At 33.8% G+C, this 25,380-nt stretch overlaps 4 protein-coding genes across 7 annotated transcripts; 2 read left to right on the forward strand and 2 right to left on the reverse strand.

Annotated features, from left to right (window-relative positions):
• Positions 1-3,540: 3,540 nt before the first annotated feature.
• On the forward strand, positions 3,541-7,518 carry LOC142612566 (VAN3-binding protein). Of its 4 annotated transcripts, XM_075784660.1 has the most exons (10): positions 3,541-4,043; positions 4,174-4,229; positions 4,407-4,684; positions 4,959-5,015; positions 5,475-5,540; positions 5,617-5,986; positions 6,279-6,443; positions 6,565-6,614; positions 6,883-6,940; positions 7,027-7,518. In XM_075784660.1, coding segments are annotated over exons 2-10 (1,242 nt in total). In that variant the 5' UTR covers positions 3,541-4,043; positions 4,174-4,228; the 3' UTR covers positions 7,224-7,518. The 4 variants fall into 4 exon arrangements, with proteins under 4 accessions (XP_075640775.1, XP_075640776.1, XP_075640777.1 ...); XM_075784661.1 differs by lacking the exon at positions 5,475-5,540; XM_075784662.1 differs by lacking the exon at positions 5,475-5,540 and having other exon boundaries at positions 4,962-5,015.
• Positions 7,519-7,585: 67 nt separating this feature from the next.
• Positions 7,586-13,662, reverse strand: LOC142612568 (putative lactoylglutathione lyase, chloroplastic). The gene is made up of 9 exons (XM_075784663.1): positions 13,410-13,662; positions 11,440-11,644; positions 11,173-11,297; positions 10,973-11,037; positions 10,207-10,419; positions 10,034-10,081; positions 8,830-8,937; positions 8,561-8,701; positions 7,586-7,905 (listed from the first exon to the last, which is right to left on the reverse strand). The coding sequence occupies exons 1-9, from the start codon at positions 13,543-13,545 to the stop codon at positions 7,864-7,866; spliced, it is 1,083 nt and encodes a 360-aa protein (XP_075640778.1). The 5' UTR covers positions 13,546-13,662; the 3' UTR covers positions 7,586-7,863.
• A 5,849-nt stretch (positions 13,663-19,511) lies between these two features.
• Positions 19,512-21,264, forward strand: LOC142612857 (aquaporin TIP4-1-like). The gene is made up of 3 exons (XM_075785028.1): positions 19,512-19,777; positions 20,033-20,271; positions 20,568-21,264. Exons 1-3 carry the CDS (start codon positions 19,651-19,653, stop codon positions 20,940-20,942), a joined length of 741 nt encoding a protein of 246 aa, XP_075641143.1. The 5' UTR covers positions 19,512-19,650; the 3' UTR covers positions 20,943-21,264.
• Positions 21,265-23,194: 1,930 nt separating this feature from the next.
• LOC142614078 (protein JINGUBANG-like) lies at positions 23,195-24,622 on the reverse strand. The gene has a single exon (XM_075786619.1). It carries the CDS (start codon positions 24,620-24,622, stop codon positions 23,267-23,269), a length of 1,356 nt encoding a protein of 451 aa, XP_075642734.1. The 3' UTR covers positions 23,195-23,266.
• Positions 24,623-25,380: the final 758 nt, after the last annotated feature.

The following is a 25,380-nucleotide window of genomic DNA, read 5'->3' on the forward strand; positions in this document are numbered from 1 at the left end:
TTTTGGGGGGTGGGGGAGCTGCAAGAAGAGGGTAGATTTGAATCTAGGTTCTCCCCATGAGGGAGACGAGGCGTGGCATTGATTCACAAAGGACTTGGCACCGAGCTATAGATCCAAAATTCCCTAGAGATACCAGATCTACCCTAGATCTGGAAAGGGTTCCGTTGTTTTTAGGGCTTTTGTAGTGGGTCACATATTTTCTTTGCTTGTGACGGTGTCTCACCATTATTTCGTTTGGTTTATTCTCTTGTCTGTTCTTTTTCCCTTATTTTATTTTTGTATTTTTTTATAAGAGGATGGAGGCAAAAGAAGGAGGTTGGGGGGGGGGGGGGGGGTGTTTAACTCTTCGTCCTTGTGTTTCGCAACCATGCACCCTCTTCAAAATGATTGATAGATTTTGTAAGGGATTAAAACGCACTGGATTTATATTTATATAGCGTCTCTATATCTAGGGGGCAGTTTCTTCATTCTTGGCCTCAAATTACTAATATATATATATATTTTTTGCAAGTCTTAACTGTGATAGCAGGTCTTTTGGCTTGGAATAATAACGTAGAATTTGTAACTAATTGCATTACCATTTCTCTTTAAACAATCGTCACAAGTTAAATTATCCATAAGCATTAATCATATCATGCTACATATTTTAAACGCATATTTATTAGCATGTAGTAGGCTTGTCCGTGTGCAAAATGAAATTTAATTAAGACAAGTTTAAGTACAAGGTAGTAGCTAACACGCCAATACGCCAGGCATTAGCAAATGATGAGATTACAATACAACAATTTTCTGCCTTTATCAAAAGTTCTGCATAGTTATTTCCTTCTTGGTGTGTATGTTTGAGTTGTACCACCTCCAACAGCTAGAGTAGTGTTTTACAGTCAGAGATTAGAGGACTCTGGGTGAGACACATCAATGGAGTTAGATTTTTCTTAATTAAAAAATTGTTCCGGGTTCTCCCACTTTGAGTCATCTGTGTTAAGCTTGAAGAAAATAGTTGGTAGTGGCTCCCAACCAATAAGTTTATAAATTGTTCTTTTTGTCTATTTTCCTTGCATGGCAAGGAATAGTTGAATTGGGATCAAATGGTCTTCTATTGCCTTTTGTTCCTAGTCATCCAAATATGCTGGACAGCTATGGGGAACAAAACTTTCCACACAATCTCGGGGGACGTATACTGGTTCCCAATAAGGAACTAGTCATTTGTTTGATACAATCCCCCAACTCTTAGCAAAAATAATTTTTGGGTAGTTTCTGCAAACCCATTTCACCCTAACTCTGCAACAATGGAGCAATCTTTCTGGATATGTTAAATTCTCTGGGGCATGTCTACAAGGGTATGGATCTTCAGGGATGTGTAAAATTGGTTTAGAGTGGGTTCAAAATGTTCAACCTACATGTGACATCGACCTACAAAGTTTAGAATCTAAAGGGATCAACATTATTTTCAAACCGACCTTGCAAGAATTAGGCTTAACAAAGGTCTGTTGAAAGGTAAAGTGATTGATCATTGTTCACTGATCACGATCAGGATTTACAAAGCTTGAAGGGTACGGTGACTTCTTCTTTTTTGTCGCTGAATAGGGTATGGTGACTTTATTACACGATTTTCACTTCTAGACGTGATTAAGACTTCGGCCAATGATAAAAGAGCTAGAATATATAGATACCCTGTACTTTTTGGATCAGCCTTAAAGTTACAAAAATTGACTATATCAAATCGAACCAACTGACCCAAATTTAAGATTATTACGATTTACGAGAGGTTTAAGGTAGGACCAGAGGCTTTGCTTGAATTTGTCTTCTTGTTAAAACCAGAGTGTAAATACTTCGTAAACTGCCAAAGGCCCCTCAATTTGTGCCTTGTGCATTTGTAACATTTTTTGACCTTATCTTTTGATGGCATGCCGCACTCTATCAACATATTTTCTCAGTTTACATTTGGTCGGAACTTTTTTTTTTGGATTCAATACATTTGGCCAGATTAGAATGTGATAATCCATCTTTCTTGAGAAAATTTGAGTAAATTAGCCAAGATAATCAGGTTCAAATCCTCTTTTATTTTATTTTTTTAATTTCTTGTAACAATTGATTTATTAAAAAAAAGAATTCCTATTGATGGGAGGGTTCAGAAAATAAAGACTACCCTGTTCATGTAAAAAAAGAAAAAAAAGAAACATAATCATGCCAATTTTGGTATCCGAGTGTTGGAGACATTAACCAGTGTGGAAGTCATGTGTGAAGTCATGTGTCTCCGGTGGAAACTTGTCTTGCTCTGACCAAAAGCTGTATCATGTCTAATTGCTAACAAAGTCATATTGTGAATGAATTTTCTTCTTCATATTGAAAGAACAATAACATTTCTACCCAAAAAAAAAAAGAAAAAGAAAAGAAAGAACAACATTAGTGGGACGATTTTCATTTTATTAGGAAAAGTGAAAGTGGCAAAGAAGTGGGGACAAACATAACTTTTCATATTAGTCCTGATTCAAAACCAGGAATACAGAGGCAAAATGGCAGGAGAGGGGGAGAGAATATAAAATTATGAAAAATACTAAGGGTATAATAAATTTAATTATCAAATACATACAAATTGATGTAGTAAAAGATGTAATTGGAATGACTTCAACTACTATAAGAAAAAAAGATGTATATCTTCATCTAATTGGTTGGTGATGTGTCAATTTGTAATATTCTTGAAACATCACTCTAAAATTATAAACCCTTTCTCTATTAAGTCAAACTAAGTTAATCAATTGATATCTTCAAAAAAAAAAAAAAAAGTTAATCAATTGATTGGGGGAAATTTATGGTTTTTTAAAAAAAGAATCATGTGTTCCTCCAATCTCAAGATAAGTTGACATGTAGATTTTAGTTAAAATTTTGTTTTTTGGTTTGAATGAAAACCAATTAGAGACTTGAGTTTGAATCTCGTCTACGTCAAAACTAGTAAGTGTTTTGATTTGATAATAAAGAACAATTCTCAAGAAGCGAAACACCATAAGTTCAAAAACTATCGTATTTTTATATTAAAAAAAATTAAATAGCCCTCAAGAAATTACAAAACCACAGCAAGAATGCAAGACAACCGATAAACAAAATATCAAGAACTTAGTAGCTAGGAACTAGTTTTGTGCTTGAGATCTGAGATAATAAATTGCGTTTTCTTTATAATTTAGGACTTAAAAGAATAAGAGAGAGTTCCCTAAAATATATCTCATAGACCAAAATGGCCTCTATTGGATCAAGAAAAAAATGTTGGTGCCATTACTTTTTTTAGTGGAAGGATCCAGACCATCTATTATGTGAGACTCCCCATGAGATCTGTCTAGATGAGTTATTTTATACGTGGGTTACCTAAAATTTTACATTATAAAATCTTTCAAAAATTGTAGATACGCCCACATGCAAAAGAGTCTAACAGTCTACCTACCCCCCACCACCCCCCTCCCCCCCAAAAAAAAAAAAAAAAAAAAAAGACACAGAAAGACTGTTCTTATTCTGATACTATGTGAATTTGTTAGAGAAGAATGTAATATATTGGTTGTTTGAAAGATTATATATGGCTCCGTACCAAAAGGCCCTTAAATTCCTACTTTAAAAAGAGATAGTGGTGACAAATCGAAGTCAAGTCATGATGAATCTTGCAGCTGAGAAAAAATGGGCCTTAGCTCTTTATGGAGTGGAAAACAAAAGCACCCGTGTATGTTGGAGACAAGAATGATTGATCTTGAATTGGGTCCTTTCATATAGTATAAAGAATGTACCATGTACCTCCACTCCTATTGCTTTTATTTTCTTCAATAAAGAAACAAGCAAGCAATTGGACTTACCCTCTTATTAAATATCTAACTGTTATTCATCTTCATCATCTTGCTCTTGCTTTCTTACTATTTAGAAGTTGCACTGTTGCCACTATCTTCGAAGAGCCTCAACTGAGTGTGCACGTATTACAATTGAAAAGGCGCCGTTTGCCTTCTTGCATTGATTTCAGCTCTATAAAATAAGGAAAGCATTTTCAAGACGTATAAAGAATGTACCACGTATACCTCCACTTCTAGTGCTTTGAATTTGTTCAATAATGTAACAAGCAACTTAGTCTCACCTCCCTTGTTAAATATCTAACTGTTCTCCCTCTTCATCATCATCTTGTTCTTGCTTTCTTAGTATCAGAAGTAGCAGCCTTGTCATTCCCTTGAAGACTTGAGTGGAAGTATTAGTGTTCAAAAGTAAGGCATTTTTTAGCTTCTTGCTTTTGAAGCAAAGTTTGCAACTTTGCATTGATTTTAGCTCTATAAAGCAAAAGAATTTTAAAATTTTTAACAAACATAAACTAACTTTCCATGATCATAAGCTTCATTATGACAAGATATAGGGCATTAAGTTCATTTTATTGTTGATGTCAGTGAGCTCTTGTGTCGCCAAATGCTTATCGCATCGGCTGGAGAACATAGATGAAAATGCTCCACCAAAGTGGCTGCCAGTATCTTCTGCCCTACCTGAAACTCCAACTGAGTCCATGGAGTTTCTTGCCAGATCATGGAGTCTTTCAGCGATGGAACTATCCAAAGCTCTTACCAGCACAGATATTGCTTCTAATATTCTTGAGAAGACACCATTAAGCTCCATTGGCATTGAAGCACATGATGCAACTCATGCAAGTTCTATGACTTCAAAAGAATATGTAAGATCCTTGCTTAACCCTTTTTTAAGCAGTGAAATGGTTCCTTCTAATATGTTTGAGAAGACCATTCTAATGTGTATGAAAACGAAATCTTTTTGAGTGTTTCCATAAAACTGAGGCCTAAAGAAAAACAATATGCAATAATCACTGAAGATATTTGAACACGATCTGATCATATTGTTATATACTGCACTGAGTAATGAAATATCATATATAATCTTGCTTGTCCTGTTTTGTATACATTGTCTTTGATCTAAATGTTAAACTACTTCAGCAGCTACCAAGTGGGGACAGCCCTCCTATTTCACCAAGAGACAGTGATGAAATGAAGGTATCTCTCTCTCTCTCTCTCTCTCTCTCTCTCAAGAGGCAGCAACATAACTATGGATACAATCCACTTGTTTTTCCATGTTTTCCTGTGATTAGTTAATTAACCAAGAATTATCAAATCTAATGATGATTGTCATATTTGCAACTGGGAGATCCAACCTCACTGTAGCTATTCCAGTGGACTTTTGGCCCTCCATCAAAGGAGGTTCAAGTCTAAATCAAACAATATGAGTCTGATCATAATTTTCCTGAAACAATAATCTGCACAATTGTCTATTATGAGTATTATGAAGTTATTTTGTTAAGTTCTATTAGGTTCTCCTTTAAGATATAAATCAAGAACAGGTCGCTAACAACGCAGGATTTTCAATTTTTCACCCATACACATACACAGCAAGGGGATAGCAATTAGAATGGATGAATAATCCAAGATTACCTCACAGTCAATATATCTTTTCAGGAAATATTTTTACTTCATCAAGCACTCAATCCAGAGTTCATTTCCAGTCAACTGCTCACAAATGGGGTATCTCATACTCATATTCATTAGAATCATCTGTTTCCTAATTATCATCATTTTCATGTTTGTTATTACTCTGCAGCTATACAGGAGCTTACTGAGAGGGAAAACAATGGGGAGGTGGTTAAAAGATCAGAAGGAAAGGAAGAAGCAGGAAATCCGAACCCATAATGCACAGTTGCATGCAGCAGTATCTGTGGCAGGGGTTGCTGCTGCTGTTGCGGCACTGGCAGCTTCAAATGCATCTCCTGATATGTCAGCTGCCCATCCGAAAATGCCTTCCAAAATATCTACAACAATAGCATCAGCAGCAGCTCTAGTAGCATCCCATTGCATTGAGATTGCAGAGGAAATGGGAGCTGATCATAACCATATCTCAACAGCAGTCAACTCTGCAATTAATGCAAGGACTAACGGAGATATAATGACCCTAACAGCTGGAGCAGCTACAGGTATCAAAATCCTTCTCAAGTGTTTTAAAATTCCATTATTCTAAGACGAAAAGCTTGACCCTAACAACTTCACTATAGTTAGAGACAAGAGGATACAAACGCATAATACTTAGTCTTCAGATAGACTGCTTACTTAGCTTGCATCACAGTCAAGCTCCCCATGGACAATGACTAACATAACTGTATAGAAACATGTTTTATAACATTAATTATTAGTATACTTTTTGGAGAAAACATCAATTAATAAGATGTTGCAGTAGAACGTTATCTAATTAACCATTAATTAATGCAGCCTTAAGAGCAGCTGCCACACTAAGGGCCAGGCTGCAAAAGGGGTATGGAGCTGCAACCTTTGCACAGGCTGATGAAATGGGTGAAGAAGGCAAAGAACCTAAAATCTTGACAGCTTTGAACTTTGTCTCTAAAGGAGGAGAGCTTCTCAAACGTACAAGGAAAGGTATATGTATATAAGGATACTAACGAGAACTGTCCACGATAGAACTGTGATTATATCAATCAACCTCATATAAGCCGCAATATTAATGTGACACTCTCTGTTATATAACTGTTAATTGCAGGGGCCCTCCACTGGAAGCGAGTTTCTTTCAACATAAATTCAAATTGGCAGGTAAAAAGCCAAAGAGACCATACACCTATATATATATAGATCAAACTAATGGCTCCAAGCAATGCCCTAGTTTATTTTTGGTTAGTAGCAACTTCCCAGTTGAAAACAGTTTTTTTCCCCTCTATATCTATTAAGCCATGTGCTCTTAATTATTGAACATATGGATGTTTGTCATAGTTCCTTTTTTTTTCCCCCTCTCTTTGGTGTGTTTTTCATATATTTATAAATCATCATTTTAAATACATATTCAAATTGAAAATGAAAACAGGTTGTAGCTAAAATGAAAAGCAAGCACATGGCAGGAACATTTACTAAAACAAAGAAATGTAAGCAAAGTCTCTTACCCAAAAATAATCTAATTTGTTGTTGCTTTTGCCCCCTGTCAACTGTGTTGAGAAAGCTGTGCTTGCAGGTATAGTCTCTGGGGTCTACAATGACACACCAGCATGGCCCGGAAGGGAGAGGGAAGATGCTAGTGATCACATGGCTTATTTTGGGATAAAAACAGTTGACAGAGTAATAGAATTTGAATGCAGAAGTAAAGGAGACAAACACATGTGGACTGAGGGGATCCAGCATATGTTGAATTGCCATGCCAACATAACCTAATGCTGATAACAGGTTACAATTTGAAATACTGTAAAACTGGATTTTCATTTTTTTTAACCATCATAACAATTAACTTGTTGTGTACATCAAATGTCTACGTTCATGATGAAAGATGGCCAAGATAAACATTTTTATTTGTTGTTACTGGGAGATCCAACTGCACTATAGCAATAGTGGACTCTAGGCCATCCAACAAAGGAGGTTCAAGTCTAACTTGAACAATCTGAGTGATTGTAACTTTCCTGAAGCAATAATCTGTGCTCCCTGGTGTGAGTATAATGAAGTTTTATTGTTATTGTTGCTGTTGTTTCATTGTTGTTGTTGGTATCATATGACAATTCTACAATGTCTCACCCTCATGATTAGTGAGAAGGAATAGTGCCGATTTATAAAATTATTTTAGGTTACAAACCATATAAACGAGCTATGACCAATGAATAAATAAATTCTGGATGGGCAAGAAAAGCCTTTATATCTATTTTTATAGTCATATACAGAGTGATTTTATCAACAAATTGGGATACGGCCTGTTATCACATGGGATGCTTCTGGAGATATAAGTTTGGAAGAATGTGAGATTCTATAGACAAAATTGTTATGATGAATTCAGTCAGGTGTAGCAGCTATCATAAAGATTTGGTCACTCTAGTTCCCTGAGAAAATCAATATTGTCAACAAAGACCTGCAAGAGGAGGAGGCAAATAGAAAAAAGGAGAGAACAAATCAAATCATGAAGAACAATATTTGAACCCAATAAATCAACATACTCTTGAAACCATTTATTGCTTATACAAATGTGTAAATTTATTTTATACGTAAAACCTCCAGATAATAACTTAATATTATGGTATAACAAAATCTTGCACCACCAATTGATACAGGCAATGTCAGTGAAAAAGTTATAACTATTATTTAATTGGAAATGCATAAATTTAATTAATGGAGCATTAAACAAGTTTAATTTACTCTATTTTCCAAAATCTTGACTTGTGAGATAACTTGAAATTTATGAAGCTTAACAGGATTGAATAATTTTTTTTTTGTCATAGGCATAATTGGAGGACAGTCATAATATATAAAAGAGTAACACCCCCCAACCACCCCCCCCCCCCCCCCAAAAAAAAGAAAAGAAAAGAAAAAAAGATTGGATAACTGTAACAGTTATCCACTTATAACAAAGCAAATATGAGCAAGATGACTTCATAAGTCCAGCCACACAATTCATGAATGTTGTGGTCAAAGCCTAAGGAAAGCCAGAACTCATGACAGTTTCTCATTATAAATGTGTAAAATCAGAATTTTGATCAAATCATAGCTAAAAGAATCAGAGCTTTTACCAATTTCCAACCATCAGGGTCCAAACAAGCGGTGATCTTGGTGTTGATACCTGGCAAGGGCCCAGGTTCACGTATAATCTTCCCTCCAAATAGCTTGATTGCTTCTGCACTCTTATAAACGTTGTCTGTGCTTAATGCTATCTGCCACCAAATAAAAATCAGTCTGCGTACATGATAACAAGAGTGAACCCCATATGGGGCGCTATATAATTTATAACTGCTCAATTTCCAAAAAGTAAAATACGCTTTAGTAAGAGGAAGAGAATCACCTGTGTATAACCATTTCCTTTGTCATACTCTGTCACCCCATAGTTATATGTCAGTTCAAGCACTGCATTCTTATCTTCAGGACCATAGCCCATAATGGCCTTTGTATACTGGAAAAGTAGAAAAAAATTTATAAAAAAAATCATGTAGAGTAGCAAACTCCAATGATACAAAGCACAAACTATGCTCTTTTTTATTTATTTATTTATAAGTAGCTATGATTTTTACCATGAATAGCATAAAATACAGGTGTTGCACTGAAGTGCACAGAGTTCTTCATCAAGAAAATGTCTCTCACATTAAGAATGGTGAATCAGAGAGCAAGGTTGTTAGTAAGCTCCTTAGCTTATTTTCCGCAATACTGAGAAAAATTGGTTCCATTGAATAGGAAACTATCTTAGCACTCTCCTTTTAAAATAGCAATCAATTCTAAACATTGTGTACTAGAGCAAAATTCACATAACGATATAACAATGATTGCATGGGCAATATCCCCAAACCACCTATTTGAACAAGGTAAGACATGTAGAATTATGAGATGGGTGCCCTACACAGCTTCTGCCTGAAAGATATCCTATTGTCTTTTCCAGGAAGAAAGAAACAAGGGGCAAATGGGGGTGGGGGCAGCTTAACAGGAATAAGATTCAAAGACAAAGCGGTATTTAACACTACAGAACTAAGTAGGGGCTTCCTCTTTAGATATTAAGTATCAAATAGATCTACATAAATAGCCTACCAAACACATCAACCATGTTCTTTCCAAATCAATTGAGAGAATGAGAAGAGTTGATGAAGCTAATAAGCGTAAGCCCCAACATTATCCCAAAATGCGTACTCCAACTCCTAAGGTGGCTTAGACACCTATAAGCCATCATCCTTACTCCTTAGCAATGATGGATTAAACCTTAGTGCCTGAAATTCAAAGGAGATGAGTAGAAGAAGCTCTGAAGCAGTAAATCTACTTTTATTCATGCATTATAGCCAACAGCCACCTGCTTAATAGGTTGGTAGTAAAGATAGTTTGCACTCCAGAATTTGGCAGTTCATGTTGAAATTAGCCACAACAACCTTCGGTCAAAACTTGTACAATGTTGTCTAACCAAATTATGATGGTATGCAGATGCATTCAGATTATCATAAAAAAAATTATTTCACAGGCATACAAAAATATTCTCGGAATTCGTTAGCAGTGATGTGTGAAGTTACCTTGTACTCAGGGTTATCCCTTTTGCCGAGAAGTTCCATGCCAAAAGCCTTTGAATTCAATAAGAAAAGCATAAACTTTAGGTCAGTTCCAATCATAGCAGCCAAACAAGAACTAGACTCATTTAAATTTCAATAAAGAAGCATGTTTACAAACTGTGTGTACCATTACTCACCTTTTTATAGAAGTTTATGGAGCGATCAAGATCACCAACTCGAAGCATCACCTTACATAGGGGCTCAGGACTTGGCCCCCTTTCCAAAAGCTCAAAATTATAACCATTAGGATCTTCAATCATAGCAATCACGGTACTACCATTAGTAACAGGTCCAGGTTCCTTGGTAACTTTTCCCCCCTTTGCCTTTACAAGATCAACTGTTTTGGCAACCTACTCAGGTAGTTGTATGCAAACCATAGTAAATCAAATGTAAATCAGTTGACAAGAGATTTAAATGTAAATCAAATGTAAGTAACTCCAGATATTCTGCAATTCATGGAAGTGAATTACACATCATAAGAAATTGAGCATTACTACTTTCTGAGAGCTCTTTTTATAAGAACTCTTTGCTAACTAATGCATATAGTGGACCAGAAAAACAGATTCAAGGTTTGACCAACATTGGCAAAAATATGCTCTAACTTGAGATGCGCTAAATTCTCAAGTTCACAGTTTACTGCCCCAGGCAAAAAAATATTTTGCTTATAAGGGGCTAAAAAAACAGAAGCTACGAGCATTTTCAGAAAACACAGATGCTGTTGTTAGAATTAACATGATTTTCAATAAATAGATGACAGAAGTGATAAAAAGAAGTTTTATAACATTGCTTGATAAAGCAGTGTCTGCAGAATGCAGATGTTTTTGAGTAAATAAAACAAAAATGCAACACTGCTGTTGTTTGCATGAGACTAAACCATCTCCATTTCAAGAAAAAGGAACTTACATCCTCAACTGCAATACCAAAATGGCCAAATCCAGTTCCAATATCATACTTATTTACTCCATAATCTGCCAACATGATAAAATTTTAAATTTTAAAATTTATAGAGAAGCCATCATACAGTATGGAAGTGTACTACAAGTTTTTTTAAAAGGATGAAGTAGACTTGCATTGGAATAAAGTGACATAGGATGATGACTTACTGTAGGTAAGTTCAACAGTAACATTGGATTCTTCAGGTCCATATCCAAGAAAGGCATTTGTATATCTATCCTCTGGTATGTCACGTTTTCTTAACAACTTCATTCCCAAGCATTCGGTATAAAATCTACATCTCAATTAGACAATTAGTTATCTGAACAAAGTAAGCATTACTGAAACTCTATTTGTTGTATAAAAATAATAGAACGAAAGTAATTTTTCTTCATTTTTTTTTTCAAATATATACTTGTTGTATTAAATAGGTGTACTTTATAGTCTTGTCCAAGTCCCCGACACTATAGACAAAATGGAGCATCCTTCGGTTGTCATTTTTTACCCAATCCATTGCATCTACCTCAGTGAAAGAGGTGCTTTCTTGTGTAATATTTCCAGCTGTGGCCGCCTTAATTGTGTTTCCCTCTGCTGCTAACAACTTAGGTGCTTCTGCATTAAATAACTGTGCCTGGGGGAGAGCTGGGGAACCATTTAAAGTTCATTAATACACAGGGAAAAGAATTCAATTGATGCGTCCTCTATTCAAATCAATAATGCTTGAAACAAAGTTATTCATCATCGTACCAAATCATTAGTACTTGAACCAAGAGTAATAATAGCAAAGCTATAGCCTATGCCCATATTATTATGTTTAACTAAAACCTTTTCATGAGTTTGTTAGGCTATCATATTTCCTATCGGTGTATCAGTCATTACTGATCTATGAAGCTCCACTCAAACCACTGCTTAGACATCTCTCTCTCTCTCTCTCTCTCAGAAAACAAAAAACAAAACAATGTTTTAACAATACAATGAATTTAATTTTTTACATTAAAAAATGTTATTTATTTTCTCTGTAGAAAAAGGTACAAAACCCGGAAAAATCTATAAACACATTTTTCAGTCATAACAGAAGCAAACAAACCTGCTAGAGCCTAAATGGGGGTTGATGGTTTTAAATAGCAGGATTATAAAACCCAGTTGGGTAGTCCATGTTAGTTTTTATCAATTTATCATTCATAGCACAAATTTTTGAGGTCAGAATAGTATTGTATAATTAGTGAAGAAAATGGTGTTGTCCAGCACACTTATACCCTATTTCTTTGATGTCCAAAAAAAAAAAAGGTCAAGTGGTGTCCCTATATGCTATATGAACTACTCAATAAGAGTCTTCCCAAGATTTAATCTCCGTAACAATGATATTGGCAATTCCAACTACATTCAATGGGCATGTTCATCTTTCTTCTGTGTTTGGTCTTCGGTTGTCCTTCTGGTCATGCATCCTCAACCGCCTTGGCTGAGTATTACAAATCACGCTAATAGGTAGCCTCCTCTGTTAACATTCTTTCGTCTCTATCATATTCAGGCTCACATTGCTTGGACCACACTTTAAATCAGTAGCCTTTATTGGCTTTTTTCCTAGTCATGCGTCTCTATCAGACCATGCTTCTAATAAAGAGACTCCACGGCCACAGGTACGGAGTGCACTGCACTCAACATTCAAGCCTCAATCATTGTGTGCATTTGGCCTTTGTTCAAGCTTGTTATCCAATTTGATAATGATTTCCTTTAAGGTCTTACTTTTTCTCTAAACTCAAGTTGTCTTCAAACTTCTATCTTTAGTTTGAGGGGAGATGTTAAAGATATCAAAGCCTAAGTCTATTGTATCTAAATTCTACTTGGAGTGCAAAAAAATACCAATTCTAATGTTACTTGGAGTAGAAGAAAAATAATCATTATCCTATTTGTAGTTCAAGTATTGTTAGTCTAGAATTTAGCCTGCTATAGATACCTATGAAGCGCATGTAAGTCTCGAAGGCTGAACCATGTTAATTCCCTATAATCTCTTTCTTGTCTCATATTTTCTAATACAAACAAAACAAAAATGTAATACTACATATATAATCATTTGACAAGGCTTTGTACAGAGTCTCAAATTTTTATAGGGAACCACAGAAAAGATTGTCACAAACAAAAAATCTCAGCCAGAGCCAAGCCTTGTTATAACTACATTGCCAATTTAAGTTGTATTTAATTCATTTCCATACATCAACACGACCCAGAAGCTTAAAATTTCAAATAGACAAAAGTATATACAAATGCTTTTCTTTCTTTTCGTCAGATTACTAGCGAACCAAACAGAAATAACAAAAACCAACAAATGGGTTTTTTTTTCTTCTTCTAATTATTTAATAAAACAGAATGTAATAAAATAGAAATCAAAGGTTTCGTGTTGGGTGCTTACCAATGCCGAGCTGAAAGAGAGCGAGTCTTCGAGAAGTGTTGTGAAAGGGAGAGAATTTCAAAGAGGGTGGTGATGGTGAGTGTAGAAGAGAAGGTCTTGGCGTTAAGAGATTAAGAGCAACTGATAAGGAAGCCATTGCTCTTGCTACTGTCAAAGCTCTTTGCGCTCTTTGTTCGTTTCAAATTGTGTCTGGTGGAAGTATGAAGATACATCGATATCATATCATTATCTTATCAGTCCACACAATAAAGGCAACCGTCGTCGTTCTTTTAATCACTTATTGTGGCGACCATTAACTTGTTAAGACGAAAGTCGTCACAGAACCTGAGTTTCGTAAAAGCGTTTTTTTCTTCCTTTCTTTCTTTCTTTATATGTATACTGGACTGAATAGGCTTAATAGACCGAAATGAATTGAAGTGAACCTAAATGATCATAACTGGACCGTAGGGGACTAAAATAATCTGAAACAGATCGAACTGGACTGAATGGACTAGAGTGGATCAAAACGGATCGAAGTAGACCGAAATGCAAAGCCAATATGGCTTACTAGGAGCATAACAACAATAAATATTATACTTAATCTTTTAGATATTATATAAACAAGCTTGTAACCCCATGCATATGCATGGATACACTTAAAAATATACAATAATATGCATAATATAATTCCTATATATATAATTTAAATACTATTGATAGTCATTTTTATATTTTGTTAACTCTTTAAATAACATTGTAAGGATATTATTAGGTATAAAATGTAAATTGCCCATGTTTTTTTTAAAAAAAAATTATTGTGAAGCACTTTTTTTTTATGATTCATTTATTCTAGACTCTTTGGTTTTTGTACTTAATAACTCACTTGGATAAATATTTATGATGTGGTCCCACATTTAATTCTAAAATTAAGAAATAAAACTCTTTTAGAATAAATAATTTAGAACACATGGCGCAAAATTAAAACTCTAATTTGGAATTATAGTTTGAGTTTCTCTCAGCTTCACCTATTATTATTATTATTATATATATATATATATAGATAAAGTTACACATGCATTCACTTTGACGTTTTGAGATCATTAGTTAGCACATCTATATATGATGCTAAAATCACCATTTAGAATGGAATTAGGAGTTTTGTTCCTTATATTGAAAAATCTAAAGAGTATGAAAATTATATATATATATATATATATATATATATATATATATATATATATATATATATAGTACTAATATATTCTTAATGGATTACACGAGTTTTGGGAACATTTGTTTTTCTTGGTACGTAGTCCGGAAAAAATATTTTGGAAACTTGATAAAAATTATTCATTCCTATAGAAGGAGTCTTCCCTCCTCTCACACTCAAAGCTTTTTGTGTGAATCTTTGGTTGGTGAACCATCATTAAATGTTTAATTATCTAATTAGTATTCCAATAAAATCAATTTAAAAAATGGTACAAATATTATGGGTAAAGCTTAAATATAATACCTCAGGTGTAGTATGGTAGATTTTTCAATTGAATTCAAATACTTGACTAATAAAACAAAAACAGTGTTGTCTATTTCAAAGATAATTAAATTCAATCCACCCAAATGTTTAAATTTAATTGAAGAACCTAATGTATTGTATTAAAGTTTTACCCAAATATGATTATGGAGTGTATTAGTAGTACTATATCATACTCAATTATTGTTAACAAAGAACCTCGTGTTCTTTTTCCTATCTAATTAGATAGGTTATGGCTTTAGGTACTAAAAAGGCAAAATGGCATAACACTTTGCAGCTCAAAATTGTCTTTTTACATGTTCAAAAAACTCCATGGATGACATAAGGTAGAATTCACACCGTAATGAGTAACTATGGAATTAGAGAGAAAAATGGTCATTTCCTAGGCAAGTAATTAAGGTTGTGATGCTCAAATCGTATGAAAGCTTGATTTCCATTAGTTAATTATTGATTTCCATGTGAGTTTGAGTGAAAGGACTAGCCTACTAGGTAGGTATTAGGTATATATGTCATGATAAACTAGTTTTACCTATTTTGATAGAATGGTCTTCCTCTTCCTTTTTTAAGAGTACACTCATGTATTTTGGGGACATTTTCTTCTTATCCTTATGTAAATAGACCATACACCTAAACTCTCACTTCTTACCATTCTATTTTCACCTGTAAATAAGCCATCACCAAGAAATAAAGTTTACTGTTACTAAACAAAAGTGGGAAGATAAAAAATATTTTATTTCCTCTCATTTTTGTTTGGTTGAGAGTGGAAAAGTGGAAGGATGGAAAAAATGAGTTTGCATAAATTTACTTATATACCCTTGTTGAAGAATGATACTTAATTAAAACAAAAAAAAAGTGACAAATAATCATAGAAAAGAGCAATCATCCAATTTTATTAAAAAATAAAAATAATATCCCAAAAAAAGAAGAGACAATGTTCACTACAAAAAATGTGTTTTGTAGCCGCGTTTTTATAAAACGCAGCTACAGGGTTGTATTTGAACCCAAAAAAAAGAGGCAACAGTCTAGAGAAGAAAAAAAAAAAAGAAAAAAAAAAGAAAAAAAAAAGCCAATGGTACTGAAAATCAAAAAAAGAAAAGAAAAAGAAAGGCAAAAGCCCAGAAAAAAATAAAAACAAAACAAAAAAAGGGCACCCAGTGAAAAAAAAGAAAAAGGCAACTGCCCAGAAGAGGAAGAAAAAAAAAAAAAAGGTAACGTACTGCCCAGTACTGGAAAAGAAGAAGCAAAAAAAAAAAAAAGCAACTTGAAGAATATTTACAAGGTATTTTTGTGAATTAAGGAAAAATTTATTCTCACCCAATTTTCTTTTTATTTTGGAGAGAACTTTTAGTGAGCTTGAAAAAAAAAACACCTGAGCCCATTATTTATTTTTCTTCCTCCTTACCTAATCAAACATACTAAAAAAAAAAAATTTCCCTATTTTCTCTCCAAAATTTTTCGTCTTTCCAAAGTTTTTCATCTTTCCTACCTCGCAAATGTTGAAGCATGACCATCTTTTCTAAAAAAAAGGGATAGGAAAAGTGTAACAAAAACAAAAACTAAAAAACGGACTGTACAACTAGGATCCAGCACATGCCCTTGTGGATGCACGACCATCTTTTCTGATTCACCACATGCCAATTAAGTGATTAACACGTTGCAGACCTGTAGCAGTTTGACTTACTCAACAGTATTTGGAGCTTTTGCTCTTCAATTATTGCTAGAGGACCGTAAGAGATGGAGTCATCATGACTATAAAGACAAAGTGTGGTGAAGCAGAGCGATAATGGATCCACCCACTCCCAGTACTCCAACTCCAAGCCAAAAGGGAGCCACTGAGCCACAACAAACTCATTTTAGTGGCATATAAAAGTACAATCTGTCAAAGTCGAGACAATTTTTTTGCTATTTTTCCATTCTTTTATTGAAAAGAGATGACCAGATTTGTAGGATCAAAGCAAAAAAAAAAAAAAAGCATTTGCATGATTAAAGAATTCTCTGGAGGTTCTAACTGGGGGCGTTCACGAAATTGTTCACCCTGCATAATTGTACCTAAACCGATCAAAATAGCAGCTCAAAACAAAGGAAAATCAGTTTAACGTTTTAAAATTTTGGCCCAAAACAAAGAAAAATCAGTCCAAAATTTTGAAAAATGTTCAAACCCAAAACCAACCAAATCACATTGTGATATACAGTATAAAACCACACCACACGTGTGACAGCAAAATTAAAATACGATGTGGTGATAATTTTGGCTAAATTGCACCTTACACTACAATGATAAAAATAAACAAAAACTACACCGTGAACACCCCTTCCCCTAATTCTAACCATGCTTACACCATAGTTTGGTATGAGTGTGAGTTTTTAGCAAAAGCTAGATGCATATTTTAGGAAATTTTTTGTGTAGATTTATTTGAAAATGCTACAGGGATGAAGTTTTCTAAGTTTCATACAGGCGCAATGGCACTGTATAACTTCTAACAAAATGATAAATAATTTACCTATGTACATGTATGTCGGTTTCTATATACCATAAAAAATTTCAAAGAGAGAACAATAAATATTGCTCTACTTTTAAGAAAATGAAAAATAATTAACCTATGTACAAGGGTGTCTGGTATATAAAGAGAACAATATGGCTGTACTTCTAACCAAATGATAAATAATTAACCTAGTATGTCCATATATAGGTGCCAAACACTTGTAACTAGATAGATCCCATCTGTTGTTTATTTGTTTATTAACAGCTGCAATAAAGACGATGAGCAATGTACGACATTTGAGAGCTTTTTTTTTTTTGGCTGCAAGGATTCATTTCAGATGCTATTGCTGTGGCAGGATGATATTGGTGAAGATAGCTTGTGATAACTTGGTAGCAACTAGCAACGGTAACATATTTTTATACTTCTAGTTTGAAAATGGTTTACGTGATTATGTCCTAACTTTAATAAGTCAAAGAATACAAAAATTTTCACAACCTTTTTACAATAGTTAAAGTGATATATTATGATTATTATTAGTGCTAATAAAAATAATATTAATAGTGAGTTAATGTAAAAAAATAATGTGCTATAATCACAATTTATTATGTCAATAATTATATAAAAAATTGTAAAAATTATTATGAGCATTATTGAGTTTGGGATAATCCTTATCTTCACGAAATCCAAAATTGGGCAATATGAATCATTATAAACGTTTTCTGTCCCATTAATAATTGAGATCCCACTATTTAAATGTCAACTAGACATAAATATGAAAAAAAGATGAGAAGAAGACGACGCTAGCTAGCTAGAATTCCAAAACCATAGACCTTACTTAATAGAATATGACAACTTCTTCAATCAGAAGCAAACCAGCGACTCAGCTTTTATGGATTATGATGGAGGAAAGACAAAGAAAAAGAAAAAGAAAGGATAGAATGTGCCCTCTAGGCCTCTATTATATTGATGTTGTTAACTTGTTCATATGGCCATTGACCAATCACTACGTACATTTCTTAATCACTCAAGAGATTCCTGACCTTCTTTTTGTGTTTGGTGGATGAATAATGATGCACCATGGGGTTCAATATTGATTGTTTACTAGGGGTCCGCAATATATTAGACCCTAAAAAGTTGAAAATTTTAATTCTAATACTAGTAAACGAAAGCCAAAAGCACCAATGTTTCTTTATATATACTTCATGTCCAGCATATTCGGCATACAAATAGCCAATGGGAGACCAATTATATTATATGTACTACATTTTATTAAGATTAAAAATAAATAAAAAAGAATATACTCTCTTAGCATTCACATTCCGCTTTGTAAATTTTAGTCAATTTTTAAAGTAAAAAGTCATTTATTATAGAAAAAAAAATTAACCACCTACTTTTTTTTTTTTTTGTGGAGAATCAGCCACCTACTTTTTAAGTATACACATCTCTTCATTTTCTTATACATCTAAAATATCATTCATAAATTATTTTTATTTTTTGAGAGAGAGATTTCTAAACGCACCCCATATTTAAGAGAGTAATATCAAATTCAAATCTCATATTTAATAGACTAAAATCAAACAAAACCTATAGTCAAAAGGACAAAATTAATTTGATTTTTCAATTTTAAGATAAACCAAATATAAACTCTAAAATTGAGTTAACTGAAATCTATAAAAAAAAATTTTTTGATAAAGTTTCAACTTATGGCATCCGATCCTGATGATAGCTCTTTTATCATCAGACCAAGACGCCAATCAGTTTTTGGTATAGGTGGGGATTGAACTCCAAATTTCTTATACAACCATCAGATACTTTACCAATTGAAATTCTCTAAAAATATATATATATATATATATATATATATATATATATATAAATTTTAGGCTATTCATTATATTTATTTATTTTCGTTATAAGTGAATGAATGGGACCGATATAGATCTTAACCCTAGCGGCCTTGCTTAATAAGTGGCAAGCTTACAAAATATTGAAAGTCAAATGGGCATTGATGAAAATGAGCCAAAATGATTTTATTGCATCATGCTGTCGATTGTGCCCTATTCATCAACTACAAAAAGCAAAAGCATGTAACAATTATGGTACAAACCATAGCGCTGACTTATGAATATATAGCTTTGTCAATGCACTAGCAAAGCCAAACCAAAGTAAATAGCTTTTCAGTCTTGAGCGTAGGGGGTCCCCGATACCGAATTTCCTCACTGAAAGGGTGTTTGATCTCCAGGAAATTATGGCGAAAATTGCCTTGGGAACCAGGCGAGAGGCCATACAGCCCGACTGCATCAAGGCCCTTGTTGTCGAGTTCATTACAACCTTCCTTTTCGTCTTTGCAGGAGTTGCATCGGCCATGACTGCCGGTATGTGTATATATATATATATTATCTTTAAATGCACTCTTTATCTTGCATATAGTATGACCTTTTGCATTTTACATTTTGATGTATATAGTTGTGTGATTAATATGATACATGCTTTGCTTTCTCATCATAATTATAGTAAACTGCCCATTTATGTAAGTCCTTGAACACAATTTCTCTTAATAAAACTAATCTTCTTGAAACTGTTTTGATTGCAATTACACCCAAAGCATAAAATGTTTCTTTGATGAACAGATAAGCTAGCGGGAGGTTCACTGGTGGGCTTGTTTGCTGTGGCTATAGCACATGCACTGGTTGTGGCAGTGATGATCTCTGCTGGTCACATATCTGGTGGTCATCTTAACCCAGCCGTCACTCTTGGCCTCCTAGCCGGTGGTCACATCACTGTCTTCCGGTCCATTCTCTATTGGATTGATCAGTTATTAGCATCTGCAGCTGCTTGTTTTCTTCTTCAGTACCTTACTGGGGGATTGGTGAGCCAAATGATACTTTTCAAACTATTATGTATATATATATAATTTGGTCATATCCTGGTTAATAAGTTATGAGAAAGTCTAGGACATAATTTTATGACTCAATTTTTGTTACAATTTTGACGTGATCAACTGTATGTGAGTCATTGTAAAAGTGATTGGCCATCATATATTTACTGCACTCGCAATTGACTACTTCAACATATCTTGTAGTAAAAGTTGTGGCAAATGATCTGATCACATAAGAGCTGGTTGTTCCTTACTATATGATTTTTTTAATCTTTTGGTGGGTGCAGAGTACTCCAATTCATACACTAGCAAGTGGAGTGGGCTACTTACAAGGGGTTATATGGGAGGTTGTTCTAACATTCTCCTTGTTGTTCACTGTCTATGCTACAATTGTGGACCCAAAGAAGGGGGCCAACGGTTTAGGCCCTATTATTACTGGATTTGTAGTGGGGGCCAACATCTTAGCTGGTGGAGCTTTCTCTGGGGCTTCAATGAACCCAGCTCGATCCTTTGGTCCTGCTTTGGTGAGCTGGGACTGGACTGATCACTGGGTTTACTGGGTTGGGCCACTTATTGGTGGTGGGCTTGCCGGTTTTATTTATGAAAATTTCTTCATCATCAGATCTCATGTCCCCATTCCCACTGAGGAAGAAGGTTACTAATTGTCCACAGTGTTGTACTCTCTAGGTACTAAAAACTTCTACTTAGCTGTGTTTCCTGTAATGCTTCCTGTGGATACTTTTCTCAGATGTATTTAAATCTTTCTATTTTTCTGTCTTATCTAGTTTTCATCATCAACATCAATTTGGTACAAATGCTTGTATTAAAATCTTTTGTGCAGGAGTTTTTTTTATTAGAAATATCAATGGTCAAATCTAGTCAAGCTCCAAGATTATTATGTAACTCTAGTCTAAACTCGTTGTATCTAAATGCACTTGAGTTGTAAGCAAATTATAAGTAATCCTAATCCTATTTATAGTGCAACCATTATATCTTTTTAGTTAGTCTATATACAATCTAAGATTTAACCTACTATAAGTATCGTTCAATAAATTCATTTTAAAATATAGAGTTTTATGGTAAAGACATAATTATTCAAGAACTAATGACCATGGTAATTATAACTTCCAACAAAGTTGGTATTGATGATCGCTTGATCAGTGTGATATACATTTTAAACAGGGTATCAAAGTAATGTTTTATCTTATGACTTAGTATTTATAGTAGTGTTTTAATATTTTTTTAAAAAATATTTTCAATTAAGTGATCCGTTAAAGATAAAATGAAAATTTTTCTCCCTTGCCACTTTGCGAGTGCATACAAATGTCAGTTTTGTTTTAGATTTTTTTTTTTCTTTTTGGGAGGTGCATGGCTCCAAAAAATCTATAAAACCAGTTAAGTATATACTTTCATTTATGAGAGTACTGCCTACAAGTTGATTCACGTGATGCATATCTGCCTTAATTAATTGTACTAAATGAAAACTAAGGCTTCACCAACCTTTTAGTTACTTTTTCAACAGCAACCCACTGGAGTGGATGAGGTATAATAATGGTGAAAGTGGTGATCGGTGAATGACGTGTTACATATTTTACAAAAAAAAAATTGGGGTCTGTAAATGCCGAGAACATAAGGTAACAAAATTCATTATGAGAACTCATTCTAGCAACCTAACAAAAGGAACAAAAAGTAAGGTTCAAAAAAAAAAAAAAAAAAAAAGAACAAAAAGCAACCTTCTTTCTAGATTAATTTCCAAAGGGGCTACCTACAAGCCATTTGATTGGTAACCTACTGCATATAAAATGGTGTACGCCCTGTCGCCCTCATTTGTCCAATCAAGATTGTTACAATTAATATAGTAGGAAGGAATGCACCAGAGCTAGGCAGTCACATTGATTAATTTATTCTTGTTAAGAAATAAGGTTCGATTAATAATTATTCTTAAAGTATTTATTAATTAATTAATTTTAAAAAATTAGAAAAAATTGAAAAAAAATTGTCAAAAATTTTAATTATTTTTTCATTTTCTTATAAAAAATTCATAAAATGGTTAATTAAAATATCCGTTAAAAAAAAACCTAAAAAATAAAGAACAAATGGAAAACTATTTGTTCATTTTTTTTTTCTCTTTTTGGGGGTTAAGGGAGAAGATAACGAATTGATTTTTATTATTATTATTATTTGCTCCAAGTTAATGCACCAAACTTTAACCATATTAAAATATGAGTAAAACTTAGATGCAATATTTTAAGTATAATATATTTTTAGGTATTTTTGAATTGTAAATTAAGACTCTACCATATAATTTACATGTCAATATTTGTTTGCAAAATTCAAGGGAAGCAAACAAATTTTTGTTTTAGAAACAAAATAAAAAATACATATGCAAATTTTATAAAAACAATTCTACAATTTTCCTTCCTTTTTATTTAGATGACTCATTTTACTTTCTTTTCTCTTCAAAATCCAAATAAAGATGGATGAAGCTTAGTAATTATTTGAAAATTAAGTATAAATTCATGATTTTTTAAAATATAGTAGGATATTATTATAAATATGTAACCAAAATGTCAGACTTAAAGGTTTTGAAATTCTCCTATTTGTCCTATTATTTTTTGATCCTTCTCTAATCTCAAGAGCACCTCCATAATATATAATATCTTGATATATTCTAAAGGTAAAACTTAACGTATTTTACGTACGTTATCAAACACTTGGTTACATTAACCAATAAAATATAAATAATCTTCTCTTGAAAAAAGAAAATTAAATGTCCTTTCTTAAATAAGAAGATTACCAAGCATGAGGAAAAATAGCAACTTCCAAACAAACATGGAAATTGAGTTTGTTCGTTGAAAATTCAGGAATTGTGATAAGCCTTGTAACACAAATAGCATTATTCATATTTGTGATAGCTTTTAACTGCTCTATTTTCTTTACAAGGTTACAGATAAATGAAGTGAAAAAAATATTAATTATTACTCATCTACTGAAAGTAGTTACCTTGAAGCTTTTTCTTTACCCATGAGGGAGACAACACAGGGTTCATCTCATACTCCATTTTTTGGGTTCTCGAATCGCTTTGGTCCACATAATCATAGCATATATTCTCATCAGGCAAAACCTTAACCCTCCACACTTTAAAAGTTTGGTCCAAACTTGAACTATACAGTATAAAACCCATGACAACCTTTTCCATTTCCAAACAAGCAACTAAGCATTTCACTGGCCCTCTATGCCCATCTAACACAGCCAAGCATTCATGGTAACAACTACCTTCCTCTCTCCTCCAAATTCTAATCGTTGTATCCTCTGAGCCACTGAATATTAACTTCTCAATAGTCGCTAGGCAAAGAACAGAGAAACGATGTCCTTGCAAAAATCCTCCATGGTTAAATCTATACGACATTCTTTCTTTCTCCCAAAAATTTATGGCACCGTCTGCTGAACCTGAATAGAGGAAGCAATTATTGTTGAAGGATGGACTCAAGGCCAATGCATTCATTGGAGATGGTTGGAATTTCAGAGTCATGGTGAGTGTGTGTGAGTCTTCCCTGTATACCCTTCTCCATATTTTCACAGACCCATCAGAAGAGCATGTGAAAACACACCCATCATCTTGGTTCACCAATATTGCATTTACACGATCTTCATGTGCCACAAATGAGTCCACGCATTTCTTATCTGAAACCCGCCAAGCTTTTACTGTTCTATCGTGGGAGCCAGTGTATAATAGCCCTTCAGCATGGTAATAAGCCATGCAAGAAACACAATGCTTGTGTTGTTGTGTGTTGGTTCTTGGAAACAAAAGAAATGAGCTTCTTCTAGGAATAGAGCAGACCTTCTTGTACTGAAAACAACCATCTGAAACCGTGAAGTTCCAGAATCGGACTCTGTGATCTTTATGCGCAGTGAAAAGCATGTTACCACAGGCTAAAATTGCGCGGACCTCACCACAATTTGCCTTAACATAACCACGCTCCATGCAATCTGGTTGCCTCCAAGCATGAATTCGGTTACTCTCAGAGCCAGTAAAGACTACTTGCTTAGAAACTGCGATGGAATAGATGGTACCCTCGTGGCGATGGAGTGAAGCTATACAGTGGTAAAGCAGTGATGGAGATGGGGTTTGGAGAGGAGAGAGTGTCCATGGTGATTCTGGGCTTGGGGGTGCTATTATAAGCCCGTGCCTTGTGTTGTGGGGGCTACAAGCCATTTCAGGGCTATATTGGAGATCATGTTCATACATTTCTTGATGGGTTTCGACAGAAAGGTGGGTGGGTGATCGTGTTGTATCTTCACCCATGACGCTGAAGAGAGATCTCTTTCCAGGGTATTCCATGCTAAGAGCTAGCGAGATGGTATAAGAAAAAGAGCTATGGGCATTTACAATGAAGTAGGGCTATAGATATAATCATATAAAGACTTGATGGGTGGTGAAAGTAATGGGATCATTAAAGCTAAAGGGCTTGAATTCCGTAGGACCTAATTATAAGCATGGACACGTTTAGGCGCAAGTGGCAACGTACAATTAAAAATAAATAATAATAATAATAATAATAATAATAATAATAGTAATGTTCATAAGTATGGACACCAACACAACACACAACATGATCATTCTTGAAAAATTACAATACCACAATTAATTCAAGATGCCACAATTAATCAATTAATTAATATATATGTTTAAGTATATTTTATGTTTTTTTTGTATTAAAAAATAAATATAACAACTACCAAAATAATAATAATAGTAATGATAATAAGTATAGACACCGACACAACACACAACATGACAATTATTGAAAAATTACACAAAAAAATACCACAATTAATTATAGGTGCCAAAATCAATCAATTAATAATATGTATGTTTAAGTATATTTTATGTTTATTTTTTGGTATTCAAAATAAATATAACAACTACCAAAATCCCTAAAAACATATCTAAAAATTCCTCTCTCAACACAATAAGAACACAAATACAAAATTGTCCTCAACATCTTCTACATGGTTACATGTCAAACATGAATGTGTCAAGGGTTTTGAAGTGTTTGTGTTTCTGAGCAAAGGACCATAGGGGTGGTCTTTGTGCTA

This window comes from Castanea sativa, chromosome 10 (assembly GCF_040712315.1).
Source record: "Castanea sativa cultivar Marrone di Chiusa Pesio chromosome 10, ASM4071231v1".
In the NCBI taxonomy this organism is placed as follows: Eukaryota; Viridiplantae; Streptophyta; class Magnoliopsida; order Fagales; family Fagaceae; genus Castanea; species Castanea sativa.